This window comes from Salvia splendens, chromosome 9 (genome assembly GCF_004379255.2).
Source record: "Salvia splendens isolate huo1 chromosome 9, SspV2, whole genome shotgun sequence".
NCBI lineage: Eukaryota > Viridiplantae > Streptophyta > Magnoliopsida > Lamiales > Lamiaceae > Salvia > Salvia splendens.
In genome coordinates this window covers 14,634,814-14,655,201 of record NC_056040.1, presented here as the reverse complement: position 1 = coordinate 14,655,201, position 20,388 = coordinate 14,634,814, and the positions used below count along the sequence as shown (strand labels likewise).

At 40.2% G+C, this 20,388-nt stretch overlaps 1 protein-coding gene across 3 annotated transcripts; it reads right to left on the bottom strand.

Moving 5' to 3' along the window:
• Positions 1-386: 386 nt before the first annotated feature.
• On the bottom strand, positions 387-15,888 carry LOC121746508 (mediator of RNA polymerase II transcription subunit 13-like). Of its 3 annotated transcripts, XM_042140377.1 has the most exons (24): positions 15,695-15,888; positions 15,452-15,514; positions 15,223-15,363; positions 14,042-14,115; positions 13,087-13,226; positions 12,927-13,013; positions 12,702-12,789; positions 12,544-12,627; positions 11,626-11,703; positions 11,413-11,492; positions 10,854-10,932; positions 10,384-10,707; positions 9,705-9,764; positions 9,360-9,618; positions 8,765-9,016; positions 6,586-7,938; positions 5,608-5,881; positions 5,420-5,534; positions 5,181-5,268; positions 4,937-5,015; positions 4,089-4,381; positions 2,397-3,495; positions 1,797-2,165; positions 387-1,431 (listed from the first exon to the last, which is right to left on the bottom strand). In XM_042140377.1, exons 3-24 carry the CDS (start codon positions 15,244-15,246, stop codon positions 821-823), a joined length of 5,910 nt encoding a protein of 1,969 aa, XP_041996311.1. In that variant the 5' UTR covers positions 15,247-15,363; positions 15,452-15,514; positions 15,695-15,888; the 3' UTR covers positions 387-820. The 3 variants fall into 3 exon arrangements, with proteins under 3 accessions (XP_041996311.1, XP_041996310.1, XP_041996312.1); XM_042140376.1 differs by lacking the exon at positions 15,452-15,514; XM_042140378.1 differs by lacking the exon at positions 15,452-15,514 and having other exon boundaries at positions 9,360-9,603.
• Between the last annotated feature and the right edge of the window lie 4,500 nt (positions 15,889-20,388).

The window sequence follows — 20,388 nt, the reverse complement described above, 5'->3', positions numbered from 1 at the left end:
ATAAGACCAAAACACATGGGGATTGATGGCAAAACCAAAGTGTATTTTACTTTAGGATAGACAAAAACACATGGGGATTGTTATTTCTCAATAACATGAAGAACTTCTGCCCCAAAATAAGAAAATGAAATGCTTCTGAATGTAAATGGTTTTAGCATTTCTCCATGTAAGAATATATCTTTAAGAACTAATTAGTGATTTTTCAATGATTAAGTTTTTAGCCAACTAGCCTTAAACTCGAATAACCACATAATTATCCAAGGAAACAAACAAAACCAGGGAAAGAAACCTTGTCAGGACTCGCGACACAGAATGTATACACTAATAATATATATTTCTGCATAAATTTAGAATTATCATCAACTCAAACAATTGAAATAATAATATTGATGACACAAAATAAATCAACAACAATAACTGAAAATCAATGTTCTAGATGTTACACCATGAACCAAAAGCACAAGTTCCATCATTCGTTTCCACAGTCAATCAATGGTGGTAGGTGTTACCAACTTACATTCATTATGCTCCACCATGGAAATATAGTACATAATTGAATGCCGAAAATGTTTCATCTGCATCTCTATAAACTATTTACGCATCTCACTATGTGATTCCACTAACATTAGTTTCGATCTCTACAAGTCAAGACTATGCTGATGGAACGACAAAAGGGGCGATCCTATCTAGATGCTTATCGATCCTTGTAACTACAAGTCTACAAGTGATGGCTGCACATCGCCTCATTACACACAAGCTGAGATTGAATTATGTACATTGTACAGTATGAAAGGTCGAGCGAACAATACATACCTCTATGTCATGTCGGTGCCTTCTCTGGAAGCCGGGAGCGTTCCTTATCTGCAAAATGGAGAAGCCTTCTGAGTCTCAGAACCATGTCACAATGGAAAGGCAAAGCGGATCTTCTCTCCAAGTATGCTGGGCTAGCAGTCATCCAGGACAAAGCATGGAGTTCTGCTGCTATTGTATCTAGTATGATGTGCGTTTCCACCTCGATATCTTTGGATTCAGAGCTCACACCTCGCCCCACAGGCTTATTGGCACCCTTCCCTGACTTCTCTTGGCTGACAACGTTAATTCCACAATAGTCAATTAAACTAACAGAGAGAACTGAAGGCCATTCTTCTTTTGATAAACTCCTGGCATCTCTCCTCATTGAAGGTACTGCTTTTGAAACGACAAAACCCGTGGACAGGGGAATTGCAGATCCTTTGCTATGTAGAAGATGGGCGAGAGGCGGGGAATCTGCAGTGAGACATGTAGGGAGCTGAAGAACCGAAGGAGGCAGAAAGCGCATGCTCGGTGAAGGGACTAAAAGGTAGGAAGCTGATGTAGACCCAAGGGACTTCACAGGTGTGTATCCTTCAAGATAGCCTGACAGACCTGACGTGGCACTACCTTGACTTGACCCTGCAACAACGGGATTATTAGAAAAAAATACAGCTTGGCTGAAGAAACTTTCAACAATATATAGCTAGTAGGTTGAAATAGGATTAACATAGATAAAAGATCATTGACACGCCACAAATGTAAGAACGAGAAAAACCCATATTTCAATCACCAAACTTTTTGGAGTCAGACACAAGCACAAGCCTAGAAATTCAAGTCCTGACCTGACAACCATCAAAGTCCATAGAGATTTTAAGACACATCACATTCCAGGACTTAGCATGCTAGAAAGTAGAAACACTGACATTAAATGGGCACTTAAAACATTGATGAATCTCAGTGAGATACAAATCTAAAGCAAAGAGTCAAAGTGAACTGATAAGTACCAGGAGATGAATCTGCTTGTAACACCAGTTGTAATGAATGATCAATCGAGACTGAGACAAAACTGATGCTCTGTACCCATTGCAGTAAGCCTTTTGAATTGTCTAACACTGCATGCCCACCCATTAGCTGCTTCCTCGAGGAAGGTTGTGCAATGCCACCTTTCATGAATGAGGAAGATTTAGAATGAGGACTGTACAATGTACTTGGTGAAGAAGGCAGTGCCCTCTCTTGCATTAAACTCATCTCCTGCTGTTGTAAAGAATTTCCATTGCTGCCAGCTGGCATTCCATCAGGAAGGGAACGACGGAGCTGCAGAGACCACTTTTTCACCTCAGAACCCCCAGCTGAATATAAAGCTTTCTGCCACTCTGCAAAAAGATGGCACTTTTTGAGGTGAAAACTGAAAACCACTCAAACAATCGTTCAAAATTTCTTTCAAAATCTTAACCAACTAGGATACTACGAAAACCAGAAACATAATGTCTTACTCTAAACGTTATCCAACAATTCTGATGCAGAAATAAACATAATAATAGAAGAGCCCAGTACAGGAAAACTGCTAATAAGTTGGTTTCGCAAATGTAAAGTTAATTCAGTACCCTGGCACTCGAGCTCAAAAAAGCATCCAATTCGTGTAATCACGAGATCTCTAGGCTTAGCTACACCAGCATCAGGAGAACAAGCTTGAAGAATCTGGCATCCTTGTTGTAGTATTTGGACAAAAAGGGACTGCAGACCCTTTGTGTCTTGCCGACTACTGATTCCTCCAAAGGGGTAAACACAACTGTCAAGCAATTCTCCCCTTGAATCTGTCCATATGCACACCATCCAGCGCCAATCCTCAGTCCACCCATAACAACAATGCAGACTTGGGATTGATTTTTGGTGGCCAGATGTCAAACCATCTGAATCCAAGGAATCATGCTGAGAAACAGGACCATTATCCCCAGTTACTGAAGAAGTAGAATTTTGCACAAAGCTAGTACTTGTGCAATCATCTGACAGCTTTGATGAATCTGCCGAATTACCAAAAAAGGGTGAAAGCCCACGCTCAATGGATCCAGGTTCTGCAAGAATAAAAAGTGGTTCAAACAAACAACGAATATCATCCAGAGGAAAGATATCTCCAGTTCTGCTGGGATCTGCTCCAAGCCCCCCACTCCTTGCTGTCTGCCAAGAGTTGTCCCAAGCACCCTGTCTCAAGCTTGTATCAAGTTCACTCTCTCTCTGAAGAGGAGGTCCTCCAATTCGAGAACCAACACAATCCTTCCACATACCAGGAACTGACGGAGACATTTGCATCAAGACTGAATGAGAACCCCCTGGCACAGATAATGATGACATTGTCTCACCAGATGCTCCCCGTGAAATTCGCCGAGCCTTATTGTAAACAGTGAAAGCAATTTCCTTTAGAATGATCAGCTCATTTAGCTTGGGGCTAGTAACCCTAAATATGGCATCTACAGTCACAATCTGCAATACAAGCTTTGGGATGCTAAATCCTGTAAGAGTCAAAACATTTGAAAATGATTCATCTACAGAAGCAGGGTAACTCAAAGCTTTTGCAACTTGATTGTGCATCATGGATCTCCTTTCTTTATCAGAAGATCGAATCACTGATCCGATAGCAATCGAAGCTTCAACCACAGTCTGTAGGACTGCAAGAGGCTCTGGGAAGGGGCAGACCACATAAACAACCTGATTCAATGAACGTGAATGAAACTCCAAACCATTATTGAAATGCATATCCACTCCATGAATTTATAATGTGACGAAGAAGGGCAAAGGAGAACACTAATAATCAAAATAACAATATACTTCCAAAATGAAGAGAATATTCATATTATGGAACATCTCAATTCTGCATTTAAGTAAAATTGTTAAAAGAGACAATCTTTTGCAATCCTTAAGAATATCATGCAGCATATACAGAAAAGAAAATCAAATGGTAAATCTAACAAGACTGAAATAACGAGTGGTGACAGCCCCAAAAAGTTATGCATCTTTCTTTCCTAAAAGAGGTCACCACTTGCCAATTGGTCAACAGGGTAATGAAGATTTTGTGACCCTGAAGTCTAGTTTGCACACTACAGTAACAAAAAGGAGATCTCATGCAAATAAACATATTCATCTGGATATTAAAGATGTATTGAACCACTATATGCCTTAATTTGCAGTAGCAAACAGAACACATTGGTACTAAGATGAAATACAGGGTCGGATTGCGAATGTAAAGGAGTTGTAGAAAGATGGTGTAAGTAGCATAAAAAATTGCAGAGTTCAGAACTTACAGTGCATGGTCCACCATTTCCTTCCTTGGAATTCCCTGGCACAGACGAACCGAATTTCAAGGTCTTAAGAACCTTAGAAAGAGTCTTTAAATAACTAGTCAGGTCCCAGCCATTTGATAGGAAAAGGAAATAATCACTGATTGATCCCAACATAGATGCATTGTTGGTATCTATCTTCATTGATTGAGGGCAATCAAGAAGAGCAAAACCAGGTGATATTTTCTTGGAATCTATATCCAACTCATTTCCCAGACTTTGGGGTGAATGTGTTCCCAGCTTGCAGGTTTCATAAACTGAAATTGTGAGTGAGAGAGAGAGAGAGAGAGATTGGGAATTTTAGATATCCGACCCAGAAAACACACAAGTAGGATAGGACTTTTTAAGCTAGCGAGAAAAACATATAGGAGTTAGCTCACGTGAAGGAACAAAACTTATAGTGAAACCAAATTACAGCTAATGTATGTGCATTAAAGAACTAGAGCCAGCAAAAATAAAAGCTCAAATAAACAACCTACAGTTACAGAAAGCAGCTAGGTTCAAATAAAACGTAATAAAACAGCTTACATTCATAACCAACTGAAATAATAAAGTGGCTAAGTTCGTCAGACATGTTAAACAAGTAATATCGAGAAGCATATAAAAATTTTAGCTCAAGATTGCAAAATCTGCCATTGTTTTCTTTGTTTGGTTTATGATAGACAGATATCATACTATGATAATTATAAATTGTTGGCAACATATCAGAGTATCATATTAGATACCTCTCAAGATTATATATCTAAAACTCTTCGTAAGCGCAAGAAGAATCTTTTGGCTGAATAACAGAACGAAATACAAATGATACTAACCAGTTCCAAGCTGAAGAAAAAAATCAGTAGCAGCTGTTGTAAGTGGATCAATATTTGGACATACCACGTAGTAGCTCATCTACAAGAGAGACAAGGAAATATGTAAATCAGTTATAGTATCAAACTGAAAATCAAAAGTCAAAAGGGCAGTTTCCAGGCCTTGTTAACACCAGAGAATGAAAGAAAAAGAAGAAAGAGCACAGGACCATCAAAGTTTAAAAACAAACAGATTAACCAGTCTTACATGTTTCACAGTTGCATAAGGTTCCAGAGGAGCCTTTTCCCACAGTTGCAAGGAACCGGCTGAGGTTTTGAGCCAATCATCTTGGTACCTATGCATATAATGAAATCATCACATATTCTAAGTAACAAAAAAAGAAGGTACAATATACATCCTAAAGCCCAAACTCTGGTGGCACGTGGATTAAAAAGTTAAGCTACTGGCTTAAACATATACCAAATATACAAGGATATCATGCATACCCAACAAGTATTGATGGAAATGGAACAACAGATAGTGTAGGCCGTATCCATGAGCAGTGTTGCTGATCTGACTCCATCAGAGAAGTACCTCCATCATCCCCCCTGGTTCCATCACCTGTAATGGCAACTGAATTACTATTCAAAAGGTAAAATAAGGTGAAAGAATCATTGAACTATAAGCATAATACCTTTGAGCCCAGATGCTCCACCAGCAGAGGTCAGAGATGGGCTCATGGGATCTCCTACGGATAAAGTTACTGTACTAGAAGAATCTCGGCATTCACTTGCACTAGCAATATACTCCGCAGAGTGTCCATCATAAGTCATCGCCGATTCATTGGATGGGTTACGGCCCCTACACCAATCCATAACAGAAAGAGGGCCATCTGCATTGCTAAATGCAGATTTCAACGCTTCTTTTATGTCAGACTGAAGTAAACCAATTGTTAAAGAAGCCTGGACCTGAACATGACAATAGATTTTCATAAGAGTCGTGTATTGTCTGAGAAGCTCCCGTGACATACTAATGAAAAGCATATAAATGATAAAAAAGAATTTGTACTTTCATGATGATGAGTTCACTGACATTACACCAAATAAAATTACAATACTATACAAAAGCTATCTACTACATACATAAAGCCCATCTTTCAACAGTCAGAACAAGCCCAATAATGACCAGATGTGCAGAGTAGCAACATACTATTGAATAGAAAATTCATTGAAATCTTAAGGTTTTTGTGATCATTAAGGGTACAATACACGTAGTTCTGCTGCATCCATTTATTAAAGGTGCTCAAAGGAAAACCAGAGCCGAGGTAAGTTACTTTCATCAGCAACGACCTACCCACAATACAGTAAATGTACTTGCTCAGCAATGAAAATTAGAGCTCTAGGAAATAAAGGTTAACTCATAAGAACCACAATATTCTTTGTTCCCCATCTAATTAAACAAGAAAGGAGTGAACCCACTCATGCATGTGCATCACACAGAGTAGGAAGTACACATTTCAAAAGAGCCAACTGTTCAGGAAAACTAAAGAATGAAATATAGTAAAGGTAAAAGGGCCAGCAGGAAAGAGAATGGTGGCCTTTCTTGTCTGGATAAATAGAAATTCTCAATAATAAAAAATCAGCATGAATTGAAACAAATAACCATATCTCACATCAACTGAGAGTGGATCAACAAGCTCCATTCCAGCAATGTCCAGGGAATGGGAAGAAGCCAAAAGACCCCCACAGCCAGCATGTACCATAGAGGGTCCACATGAAAATCCACGCCTCCTCTGCTCTTGAAGTGCGAGCCACCCATATGGACCATCACCACAATCAGCATCCAGAGCCACATCAACAAATGAAGTAGCTTGCTGAACAAGGAATGCGATACCATCAAGAAGTTCCTGTAGTGGCTGCCGTAGTCCGTATGAAAGCATACTTTCTTCCATGAATGAATTATGTGGAATGGATGGGCAGACCTCCATATTTGATGAACCTGTCTTAGCAACTTTGGGAATTCCAACAGAACGCCAGACCCCAACTGGTGCAGTCAAAGACCCATCTAGCATTCCCCCATCTACATCACCAGCTATCCTAACAGGAATTGTTTCTTTCTTTTTCAACTCAGATTTGCATGACATATTGTCCACCATGGTGCTTGAATCATTATGACCTAGATTTTGAGTGCTGCTACAAGATAATCCACTCAGACTAGAAGGTGAAATGTTGCTGGAAGAAAGCAGTGTATGTCGCAACCTACACATGGAAACCTGGCACACTAGGCATTCAATCTCTGTTGCAAGGACAGTCCTAGCGGATGGGAGACAATTATCTCCTTTTTGTGAGCTGTCACTTGCTTTAGCTGAGATAGGTTTGACATCTGCTTGGCTCAAAGCAAAAAACTGTGCTGATGAACCTCCAACTTCACTTTTGCTAAGACTATTATGACTTGCACCAGTTTGCTGCTTTCCTCTTTCAACATGTGTGTAATATTTTTTTGATTTAAACGCAGAACACAATTCTTTCTTTTCTGTACAAGCTTTCTCACTTGGCAAGATGGACTTCTCATGAGATCCATTACAGCAAGGGGAAGGAGGTGTTGCAGAGTACACATAATGGCTTGAGCTTGATGCAGAATCCACTTTGCAAGATCTAGGAATGTAGGGGCTTCGAAAAATCACAGAGGAGATCTCACTGTTAGGGGCTTCCACACCCCCATATTCTGGGGCAAATGACATCAGTGCTTCAGCCTTTACGACGTGATCAAACTCAATATTGGAAGATGGCAGCATACAAGTAACTTGCCTGGGAGCAGAACTCTTTGTGGTTTCTTGGTTTTTGATGACTGAATCTTCCACAGAATCAGGAGCATTTAGTTGGTTGAAGTTATCAAAGGTTGGAAAACCTGTCGATACAAGCATTCGATCTGGCACATCAATCACTGAGGTGCTGGGGCTGCTACACAACTCACCACCATCAGGCGCAGGAAACATGAGAACTTGAGACTCAGCAGTCCCTGGAGGCTTCATTGTATAAAAAAGGAAACACAACTTTTGTTATTGAAAAGGTTAAGCTTACTTGCTGAAAAAGCGACGTAACTGTCAAGAAAGTTTGTAAAGGATAATTCAAGTTCACATCGTACCTCAAAAAAGAACGCACAATGTAAAGATCACCTAATGTTTTTCTACCACACAGCCAAATAAAAAAATTGATTGCTTTTTGCTGAACTTCAGAATTAAGATGATAATGAATGACACTAAATGACTAAATACACACAAACAATCTATAATCAACCCAGAACTGGACACCAATAAAGACCTCAATCACTCAAGATAATAAATGAAATGCAAGGCCCGGTTCGCTTCCTAGCTCTAGAAATCAGCATTTCCCAGCCAGCCAAATAGGTCGTCTGGTATTACTTTATCCAATAGAGCATATCAATGTTATCAAATAGCGGATATGGCGGCGCCATGGCGCTATGGCATGGCGTTTGGTGGTGGAAACGCCATAGCACCATGTCGCTGCCATAGCACCGCCATATCCGACATTTGACAACATTGCGTGTGTACTGCATTTAGGAATAGGGCATTATGCAAGAAACATGGTTGTTAGAGTGGTATATTATGCTTTATTAATTGTTTAAAGTGTTTTAGATGATATATTTTTAATATTTTTTGAATTTTTGAATTATATATAAATATATAAGTATTATTTTATTTATTTAATTTTTGACTGCCATGTCCGCCATACTAATACGCCATATCCCTGTGGCGGTTTTTAGGCAAACCGCCATAAGCTGCCATACGAGATTGATAACATTGGAGCATATAATAAAAGATATAGAATTACCTCCCCGAGTGGCAAAGCATCATTCTCAAAAAAGTCACCAAAATCGCCAAACTCTGATAGTAGTGCTTGAATATCCATCCCCATGCCTCTATCATCATCGTCCCATCCCCACTGAGATCCAACAGTTTCATTTGTAGCCCCATTAATAGACATATTGGCTTCCATGGTACCATAATCTGTCATGGAAGGATTCAAAACCATGCCTGCTTGACCAAATGACTCGGAAGTCCCACTTCGTGGCCTTTTAGAACCCTGAGCAGGAAATGAAAATGAAAAAATGAGATGCTTCAAATGCAAAGCTTTTCAATCTATAAAGTTAAAGAAGTCACATCAAAGGAAAATTACTAAATCAGGAAGTGAAAAGATATATACTAAAATTTCACATATAAATAACTAAACAAACTCAGGTCCGATAGGAAACAAGCAAATTTTGATCAGTAAAAAGATAGGGTACAAAGGGATAAGATATCTGGAAAAGGCAAAAATTACAAGATATGACAAAGCTAAAGAACATGAAACTACAAGATAATAGAGTTCAAAAAAGAAAATAAAGATCCTTGCGTTTTCTAGTCAATTATTATAAGGGAAAAGTTACCAATTGAAGGACATCATTTGGCATCTGACCCAGGGAAGATAAACCAGACTGTCTGGACATTAAAGAATCTGCATCTGCCTCAAGATCACGAGCTCCCAGGACCTTGCGATCACTGTCACTTGAGGAACTGCTCATGCTGCCATAGCTACTACTATTACTGTTACTACTACTACGATAACCATGGTAAGAACGAGTTCCACTTGGTTCAAGAGAAGATCCATCCATTGAATCAACTTTGTCATCACTGCCAAAATCAAAACTGATTAAAAGCACAACTTCAGGGATGGCCTACAATAAAAGATATGGAAATCAGATGATAAATAGATTAGAAACTTTAGGGCTAACCAATGCATAACAAGTGATGAAGCTGACAAAGACGGTCCAGCCCAATTTTGCAGCCAGAATCTGAAAAGTACAAAAACTGTGTGAGTAAATGCATTTGCATGTACTGTCTAGGGTTAGGGATGTCAATTCGAGTGGACCCATTTGGCCTGACGGGTGGCGTGTCCGGGACAATTGGCCTAGATTTCAAGCAATAATAATATGGTTGTAACCTTAAACCTTCAGTTTTTAGGCTATCCCGTCAAGTCTGATATATTTAGGAAAATATTTTGATGTATTGCCTATGATCATGATGATGCCATAAATGATGCTTCTATCTTCCTTTTGGTGAATAAACAATCACACAATAGGTAAAAAAGAATATTAAAGATATGGACCTTGTCTCTTATTCTTGATGCTCCAATTTCAACTTCATAACCGATTTACATTTGTACTCTTCTTCGTCTATTAAAAATTATTATATTGCAATGCAATCAGATAATTTAATTTTGATAATAAAAATGTAATATTGGCCTACAAAGAATAATTGATGAGAGAAGAATAACCACCCCAAACCGGATCATAAGCTACGTACTAATGAGATCCCAATTGTTATCTAAGTCAATAAATTACCAAAAGATCCAACCCTCCACAGAACACTATTTAATCAGAAATTTCCATACTTCATTGATCATAGTAATACCTTTTCAAAGATGATCTTGCAAAAGATGTCTGCATAACTGGAACAAGAACAGCCTCTGTTGGATAGACAAACTTTTTTTCACAAATTGGAAGCTTGTCTAAAGGCCACCTCTGATTACATATTCTAGAAGCTGGAGACTCAGTGCCATGAGGCTGAGAAAAGTTACTATGCAAGTTCGCACTATCCCGCGCCAGCTTTTCTTGACAACCAAGGGTCACTTCAACAAAGCAATTTTGTCCCCTTTGTTGAGTTGGCAGTCCAGATCCTCGAGCAACTTTGAAAGGAAGACCTGAAGTTCCATTTGGATCTCTAAACTTTCCGGAGCTGTACATTTATGACATATAAAAACAAATTTCCAGAAAGAAATTAAACAATAGAGTACCATAAGTTCAATTGTTAAAGGAGGAAGCAACTGAAAAGGTAAATATAAATAAAATACAGAATACACATAGAGAAGTAATTATAACAACCTCAGAAACACTTGCTTTACAAGATCACCAGGACAACATCCCGTGAGCTTCCCACGCATTCCATGAGGAGAAACAACAACTGCAAAAACACAAGGGTGCTAGTATGAGGGTCTAAGTAGATCAGTCACAGGCTGTGAAATTCATGACAGCTTGAGATATTTGACAGTGAATAAAAAAAATAAAATAAATGGTTTTCACAAGTTCATCTATCATGGTATCTTAAATACTTTCAAGGGTCTATATATAGTCCAGCATGTACACACATACATATATATATATATATATATATATATATAGGGAATGGAACAAAATATAACCAAATTTTATATCAAAACTTTAACACCTTAACCATGTTAAGCAAAAGATTGTTAGATTATCAAAGTAGCAAGAGTATATAGCAGTAGACAAAGTCTAACACATATTTCAAGACATCTCAGAACTCAGCTTTTCATTCTGTTCCAAATTTGCCAATTCATCAACAAAAAGGACAAGGAGAGAAGATCTCACTGGGGCAAGTCAAATGCGATGAAGATAGCAGATTATTAGACCAAAAACACACCTGAAATTTGGTCATTGGTACGCCGGCTAGAGCTGCTGAGGAAAGGTTCAATGTCGCCAGTTGAAAGAGCTCTGACATGCCTAAAAGTGTGCCAGAAAATTCATGCTCATAAGAATATTAAGGGATCAGGTCCAGACCCAATGTAAAGACTACCAGTGATAAAGCTATTGGCAAATACAGATAAATTAAAATACCAAGATGCAAGATACTAACTTAGCAGATATAATAACATGAACAAATATTGTTTCTTCTGTTGCAGCAAAGATGAACTCAGCGACAGGTTGACCCCTCCTACAAAACACAAATACAAGTTCAGGAGGTGGATTTTATGCCAGAACTGTCATCATGGCTTGAGTAGGAACAAAACACTAAGACACATACAATATTGTACAAAAATGAAAATAAGAAATTCAAAAGGGGGCAGTTTCAGTTAATCCACCATAGTTGATTGATACTGGTTACAGTACCACTCATTGAAACAATATTAGAAATCCAAAAACTAGGTAATGAAACAGGATGAGATGTCCCCAAAGGTGAAGTCAACCTAGCAGTCTTAAGCACAAATACAACTCCAATCTCACGCAATCTATGTTTAATATTGAAATAGGGACTTTATTTTTTGGAGCATGCTCACTGCCCTATATTTGATATAAATCGTCAGCAACCTATTCAAGTTTTCCAGCGGTCATTGAGGATAGCACCATAACAAGCCAAAGCAGCACAGTACATCGCCCTTTGTGTGTGTGTGTGTGTATTTGTGGGGGCAACAGGCTATAAAACCAAACAATAATGAGCTGGAAAAATCAGAGCTAAAGTACAAATGTCCTTTTCAGTGGTTCGGCCCAACATCACTAATCTTTTCCTGCTGATGGACAAAATCATTAACATGAAAGCAATAAATGGTACAGACCTAAAATTGTATTTAAGCCAAGAATATAAATGTGGAAAAGCCAGTTCTGGGTATTATAACCAAGATTTATAAAATCTAAATGCTTCATTAAACAGCAAACATAAAATAGAAGAGTACCCAGATCTACTACGTTAAATTCTTATGCTAGGGAAACCCACACCTACAAACATTCAATGAAATACCAAATATTAAAAGAAAGAGCACTAATAACATGAATGAACCTGAATAGTTCTTCATTCTGAGTAAATGGCTGATACTTGGAGAACACATCCCCAAATCGTACATATGAAAAGCCTCTAAGTGCTCTGTCAAAGGGAAAAAAGCCTTGTTAACTACTGTTTATGCTTGTCAATCAAGCAAAAGAGAGACATGGAACAACCTTTCTATACAGTTTCTTAAAGCCTGTGATATGGCAGAAGCAACTTCTTCAGAATCGCCAGGAGACACCCAAAATCCAGATGCGAGCACTGAAATAAAATATATATATCTTAATTTACCAAAAAATATCCACCATTATCTCTAAGGAGTGAATACATGTAATAGCAGTAGGGGTAAGTTGAAGAGGTAATTAACTTCATACAAAATTACTACACAGGAACCATACCTCTCAATGTGGCAACAGCATGTTGTGCCTTCTCATTGATAGAGGAGTGTTGACCAGGGAGAAAAAGCCAAAGCTTAATCTTCTCATCTGATCAATAAGATGAGTACCAGGAATGAGGAACACAGTGTTATTTCTTACTAATCAACTTATAATTCTTTACCAGGATTATGCAGACCCTGAGAAGGATCCCAGGGTCCAACGAAAGAGTTAGTCCATGCGCTGAGAAACCCTTCCTTCTGCAGCTGCAGATGTGCTGAGAGCACTGCCGACATCGCTGCATCTTTCGGGTCCACCTTCACACTTTAGAATAATAAAAGGGCAATGATCAGCACACATCTAAATCCAAACCATAAGAGTTTGTGTGCGTATGTGTAGTGACCAATTGATTTCCCAGATAAGTCATGGGAGAAACCACATGATTAACACGGTTATACAGAAGATGAACCTTATGAGTGCCTAAATCAATTATTCCAGAAAAAAAAATGAAAAAAAATTAGAAATTCATATCTAAATCAATGTTTCCTTATACAAGAGATATCATGTCCATATATGAGTCTGAGCCATAGGGTATGCTGTTTCGTGTAATAAGTACAGATTAATTTCTGCCAGCACTATTGCAGACTACATACTAAGAACCAAATCATGAGACACAAGCACTTCTTTTCTAATAGAAACAAAGTATCTTTACTATCAACATAAGAAACTACAATAAGGCAAGGGGACCCTGAAGAAAAATAGTAATACATACTACAGCACATTACTCCCATCTCTAGGTCTCTTTTTTTTATGGGTTAATGAATTTAAATTCAAAGGCAGCGCCACGAAGGACTCGATCTTGAGACCTTTGGCCTCATGCATTAACCTATCTACTGCTTGGCCAACTCACCAAGAATACAAGTACATTTTGAAAAATCTTTCCCAAATCTATTAAATTAATCTCTAAAAACAATACATGTAAGAATTTGAAAAATCTTCCTTAAACTAACTAGATGTATGTAAAAATCTCAAACAATGAAACGAGCACTTTGATTAGTCAAGTTCACTTATTTACACCGATGGCGATATCTCTTAGAATTAATTCAACATTATAGGCAAAGGATAGACCAAAACCACACCTCTTATCAGGTAGAGCGCTGAAATCAAATTCATTGGGAAGAAACTGAAACCATGATATCCGATGCAAACCTCCCTGGGAAAAGGTTGGAGGGAAACAAACACTTACATATAGTAATAATTGGATTAAAAAATTTACAATAAAGCATAATTTCAAAGAATGAAAAGATATGCAATCATAAAAGAAAATTAAAATAGGGACACAAGATGATAAATTCTTCGGACATAGTTCAGCAGATGCATGTATTGATGAACAAGGGGAAGACTCATTCGTTCTCAAAGGAAAGCAATTTTTTCTCATGTGGCATGTCTAAGATTAGAAGCAAAGTTTCCAGATAATGGAAATATTGCCAAGTTCAGGCAAGTTCAGACTTGAGCATGTCCTGACACCAAGTGTGCCAAAACATTTAACGGTTTATTCAATCCAAAATGTAGAAGAGTAGAGGACAATAAAGCAGTTATGTTTTCAAACTATATACATATGGCAGTACTGAATTGCATAATGGGATACCAAATTATAGTGAATATTAACTTTCCACATGTGAAAAAATAAATATAATGGAAAACAAATAGGTTTCTTATGATTCCGCCATACCTATAAATAATGAAAGGAAATCCTTATATCAGCATAAGGAGCATGATTAACTGGGTGCTTGATGAAAGGTGATTCCTCAATCCCTTAAGCAAACTGTTTTCAGAAATGGTAGTCTTCAACTATATATATGTTCATTTTAAGGCATACTATGTTATCAATTTATCACTATTTTAAATATAAAATTAAACAAGACCCTACACTTTTACCGACATAAATTAAGATGCTATTATTGAGAGTATCAAACTGAATTTGTTATCTAGCTAGGTCTACAGTCATTAATATATGTGCAGCATATAGCGAAAGGATAGCTATTAAGAATCAAACTTTTGACCGATTGGCTTACACAACTCAGAGTTATATATTCCACACCTCACTATGATCAGAAAATATCATTATATCCACATTTGAGAATATAATGACAAGTGAAATTCGAACAACAGAATTGAGTAGGGCGGGACTACTGTGCAATAAAATAGCTCAGAGATGCCTAGGACCATTAAGACTGGTATTGTGCAATCAAAATAAACTAAAATAATAAGATTCGACTTCACTGGATACTGCAGTGAATTATAAACCCTACAAACTTACGATTTTGAATATATTTGTCCACATCCGTGATTTGCCTCCTGATCAGGCTTCTCCTCAGCGTCCACCAAAGTTAACAGGCTTCAACACCTCATATAGACACCTCCTCAATAACAAGCTCCGCACATGAAAGTCATTTAAAAACTGAACATAAAACATCAGTGACTGCGTTAGTAACCCAATTTTCAGCTATTATCAGCTGAAGAAAAACATTAAACCACATAAACTTCACCTTAAGCTCTTCTAATTCAATCCATAAGAGCTACTGAAATTGAACACAGAGAACCGACCCGATCTATCGAGAATTTAATTAAAAATTATAAGAACCCAACCGCACATGCAAATGCTCAAATCTTCCAGCAAAAAATAATAATTCGGAAAAGGGCAACTGAACTAAAACCCAAAAAATAGTAAAAGGGATAATTAACTAGATTTCTAACTAATCGCATATGTGGATAGCAGGTGGAATCAGTACCGTTGTACTTCGGCGGCGGAAAATAGCAGAATCGGCCGCGGAAATAGGGGGAAACGGATTGTCGCCGAGGAGTTTGAGTGCGCGAAGAATGGAAGGTGTTGCAAGTGGCGGTCTGAATTTAACTTGCGAGAGGGCACCAGAGCAATCGAGCGCCTTTCTTCGATTTTGTAATGCCCGTAAATTCAGATTCCATTCTTATTCTTCATCGCGTGAGTATTTATAATTTTATGTCATAAAAATCATAATTTTTGGTCAAATTCGCATACTTTCAATTTTGAATAAATTAAAAATGAACTAGATCAGTCACCACTTTAGATCACTAGCTGCAGTACTAAGTTAAGAGCATCTCCAATGGTCGGCGTCACCACCGGAGCGCCGATTTTTCGCCCACGCCGGTTTGACGCCGAACCATTGGAACCGGCGTGGGCGAAATCGGCGTCAAAATCGGCGTCGCCATGCCGATTCCCGCGCTGACGCCGGTTCCCACGCCGATCCTCACGGGCGCCATTGTGGCTCCCGGATCGGCGCCAAACCGGCGTCGGATTTAAATATTTTTTTTTTTTTTTCGCAAAACACAATATATACGCGCGTTGAACCTCATTTTCATTCGCACCACTTGTTTTAACGAGTACTCTCTCTCTACCTTACTTTCTGTACAAGATCAATAACGAGCAATGGAGAACAACTACGAAGGTACTCCAGTTAATCCCGGGGGATGGTCTCAGACTCCCCCGGCTCCCGGTGTAGGGTCTCAGACGCCCCCGACTCCCGGGGCAGGGTCCCATACTTCCCCGGCTCCTGGGGGAGGTGGTTGGCCTCCAATGAGCGGGTACTACAACGTGTACCCGTGGCAGCAGATGATTCCGGGGTGGGCACCCGGCATGCAGCCCCCTATGCAGATGATGCCGGGGTGGGCACCCGGCATGCAGCCACCGGCGCAGCAGATGATGCCACCGGCGCAACATATGATTCCACAGTCGCAGGCGACGCACGGGGGGGACAACGCCTATCGGCCGACTTTTGATTTTTCCACCGGTTCTTCGCACACATCGACCCCAACGGATGCACAGTATTCGGAGACCTTCTCCTTAGCGGACTTGGGTTTTGATATTAACGACGTTTCTGAAACTCTCATTCAAAGCCAGGGAGTAGGGCGGGGTAAGAAGAAGGGCAAGGCGAAGAAGGTCGGCGAGTCGTCGCAGCCCCGCGCCGAAATCCGGGGCCGGAGGAAGTGGACGGACGCGGAGAACGTTGCGGTTGCCAAGGCGTGGGTGAGTGTTTGCGACGATCCTCTCGTTTCAAACAACCAGAGGATCGTCAACTTGTGGGCGAAGATAGCTGCAGCCTACAGGGCATTTTGCCCTGAAGGGAGACCGTGCACCGGGGAGGAGGTCCGGAAGTGCTGGGACCGAATCAGGGCTGGCGTCTCTCGATTTTCGGGTTTGTACGCCAACGCCCTCCGCATGCAGACCAGTGGCCAAACAGAGGAAGACTGCAGGAGGATTGCGGAAAGAGCCTACCCCGATCCGGATAAGAAGTACTATGAGTTCACCTACTGGAACTGCTACGTTGTGCTCAACGAGTCGGAGAAATTCCGGGCAGGCGTCGACGCTGGCTGGCCGAAGAGGCAGAGACTGAACTATACCGGAGATTATAGCGGCAGCAGCGGTGGTTCGTCAGACCTCCCCGAGACGGCCCAGGAGGTCCCGACTCCTCGGTCGTTCGGTCGCCGACCTCGCCCGGTTGGGCAAAGGCGGGCGCAGCAGGTTGCGAGGGGGGGCACACCGAGTTCCCAGGATGTCCATTCGGCATCCCCCCTCGGCAGGTCTACCGAGGAGCTCAAATTCTTCGCGCGCCAACAAACGCGCGCTCAAATGGTGAAGACCTTAGCCGACTTCCAAGCGGCGGTGGACCCCGAGGTGAAGGATTTTCTTCGCGTATTGCTCCAGAGCCAGCGTGAAGAACTGGAGGCGATGAGGAGGGACACCGGCGGGAATAGCCGCGGCGTAGGTGGCGACGGAGGCGGCGGCGACGGCAGTGAAGAAGCGTTGGGCGACGACGGAGACGAGGACGGCGGCGATGAGTGATTTTGTTTTACTTTTTTAAATTAATGTACTTTTTACTTTTTGTAATTTTTTTAAATTGTTGTACTTTTTTTAAAAGTAATGTACTTTTTAAATTTTAATATTATTATTCGAATTTTCCGTATTTGTCTCGTAAATTAAATTATGTATGTTGATACAATTGTAAATTAAATTATATAATTGTTATTAGTGATGTGGATAGGTAGTGTGAAGGCTATTTGATGGCTATTTGATGTCCAGTTGATGTGGCAAGCTGATGTGGCAGGAGAATTGTAGTGCTGATGATGTGGCAGTGTGAAGGCTATTTGACGGCTATTTGACGTCCGCCAGCATTGGAGATGCTCTAAGATGTTGTGTAACGTGGCAGACGCAAAAATTGACGTGGCCAAAACGTTTGGCCCGACTTTGTCCCATTAAATACGAAAGGGCGCTTGATCCGACGTAGTTTTGCTATAAATCTCCTTTTATATTTTGCTAAATCCTAACCCTATATCTTCGAAAATCCTCTATTTTCGTCATTTTTTTGGGATTCCAATGGTTTGAAGAATTTATTCTCAATAAATTATCTCTACTATTCTTTACAATTTAAGGTAGTCTAGTATTTATTATCGATACGGATTGGATTTCGATGTGGGGTTTTAGGCATCGTGATTGAGGGTTGATTCTTGTGGATCTTTCCTATTTTCTTATTCGCTGATTTGGGTGATGAATGATTAAAGAGATATATCATTGAATGACAACTTCTTCATGAACATCATACAATAAGAAACCAAAGATAAGATATTGCGAAATCTCTATTCATTAAAATCCATCTATAAAAACTCAATACACATTTATTCTCAATATCTTTATAATCATACCTTTGGGTATACATATTTCTCTTTTTCTTAAGTCGTAGGCTTAGGGACTTTCATATCTCCACCATCAAGTGCAAGAAATATAACAAATATTCATTGTCTACTTGATTGGTGTCTTTCTTTAGTCCTGAATCGCGTATTTACCAATATTTTACCAGGTACTCAATATAAGTTAAAATTTTGTAGGTTTGACTCCTTTGAGTGCATTGCATTTAATTTATGCTACACCTTTTTTGTTTTCATTATTTATAATAGGAGTTTAAGTGTTTTTTTTTCTTCTTTTAGTTGATGGAAATACTTATGATTTTTTACTATGAGTTCATTCACTTTCCCGATTTGCATGTAGCTAAAACTTCAATTCAATGATTTATTATATGTGCTTGAAATGTTAGTTAATCTCACGTTCAACACTTTAATGCGCTTGGAATGATGTGAAAATCAAGAAACAGTTTACTGATAAAGTTAATCTTTATTATACTGTATGCAGTTATCTTCAAAATGATGTAATTGTAATCGCGCAACAATTAAACAATTATATTGTCGATTCATTTAAGAGCTTTGTTTTATTACAATAAATACATGGTTGTACATTTACGCCATTGACACGTTCAGAGCAAAGCTATTATACATATTTTTTGTTTAGTCTATTAACTAAACGCCCCTTTTCAAATTCTCGAAATATTAGAGCATCTCCAGTGGCGGACGTCCGGTCGGACGTCGCGACGGGCGACCCGGACGTCCGCCATTGTGGCGTTTGGGGTCGGATACGGACGTCCCGTGAGGACGTCGGGTGTCCTCGGACGTCCCTGGCGGGCGGACGTCCGCCACTGTGGCAAGGGTCGGACGTCCCGCTCGGACGTCCGAAATTTTTTTATTTTTTTTAAACCCTATATATACGGCTCGTTGAACTTCATTTCATTTGCACCACTTGTTGTTAACAAGTTTCTCTCTTCTTTTACTACAAATTTCATTTCTACTTTTAATGGAGAACGATAGGAACTCCCCGGCCACGAGCGAGTCGCAGACTCCGGCGTTTCCCATCGACCTGGAGGGAAACGCCAGCGGAAATGCGACAACAGTACCGGGAATGGGACAGATGGGTGGGATGGGTGGGATGATGTCCCCTTATATGTATAATTGGATGGGACAGATGGGCGGTATGGGTGGTATGATGCCCAGGGCAGCCGGGATGGGGGGCATGACCCCAAATATGATGATGCCGGGGATGGGGATGGGGGGCATGACCCCAAATATGATGGGACAGATGGGTGGGATGATGCCGGGGATGATGGCGGGGATGATGCCGGGGATGATGCATGTGGGAGGGGGTGGCAGGGGCCCTGAACCACTAGCGGACGATGTCTATCGGCCGGTTGTGGATATGCAGTCTACTGATACCCCTTCCACTTATGTTCCGGATACTCAGTTCACCGGCATAGACACTTTCTCTTTTGAGGAGTTGGGGATATCTCCAGTCAGGCAGACGCCCGATGATATGAGCGGGGGCAGGGGAAAGGGACGTGGCAAGGGCAAGGGGAAAGCCCCAGGGTCTTCCTCACGAACGGTGGCAGAGGAGGAGGATGAGGAGACGGGAAAGAGGACGATCTGGAGCCAGTGGGAAAACGTCGCGCTTGCGAAGGCTTGGATTGCAATTGTCGAGGATCCCTATGTCGGTGCCAACCAGCATATTGACAGACTATGGCATCGGATCGCTGAAGCCTACCACACACACAAACCGGCTAGTGCGAAGCGT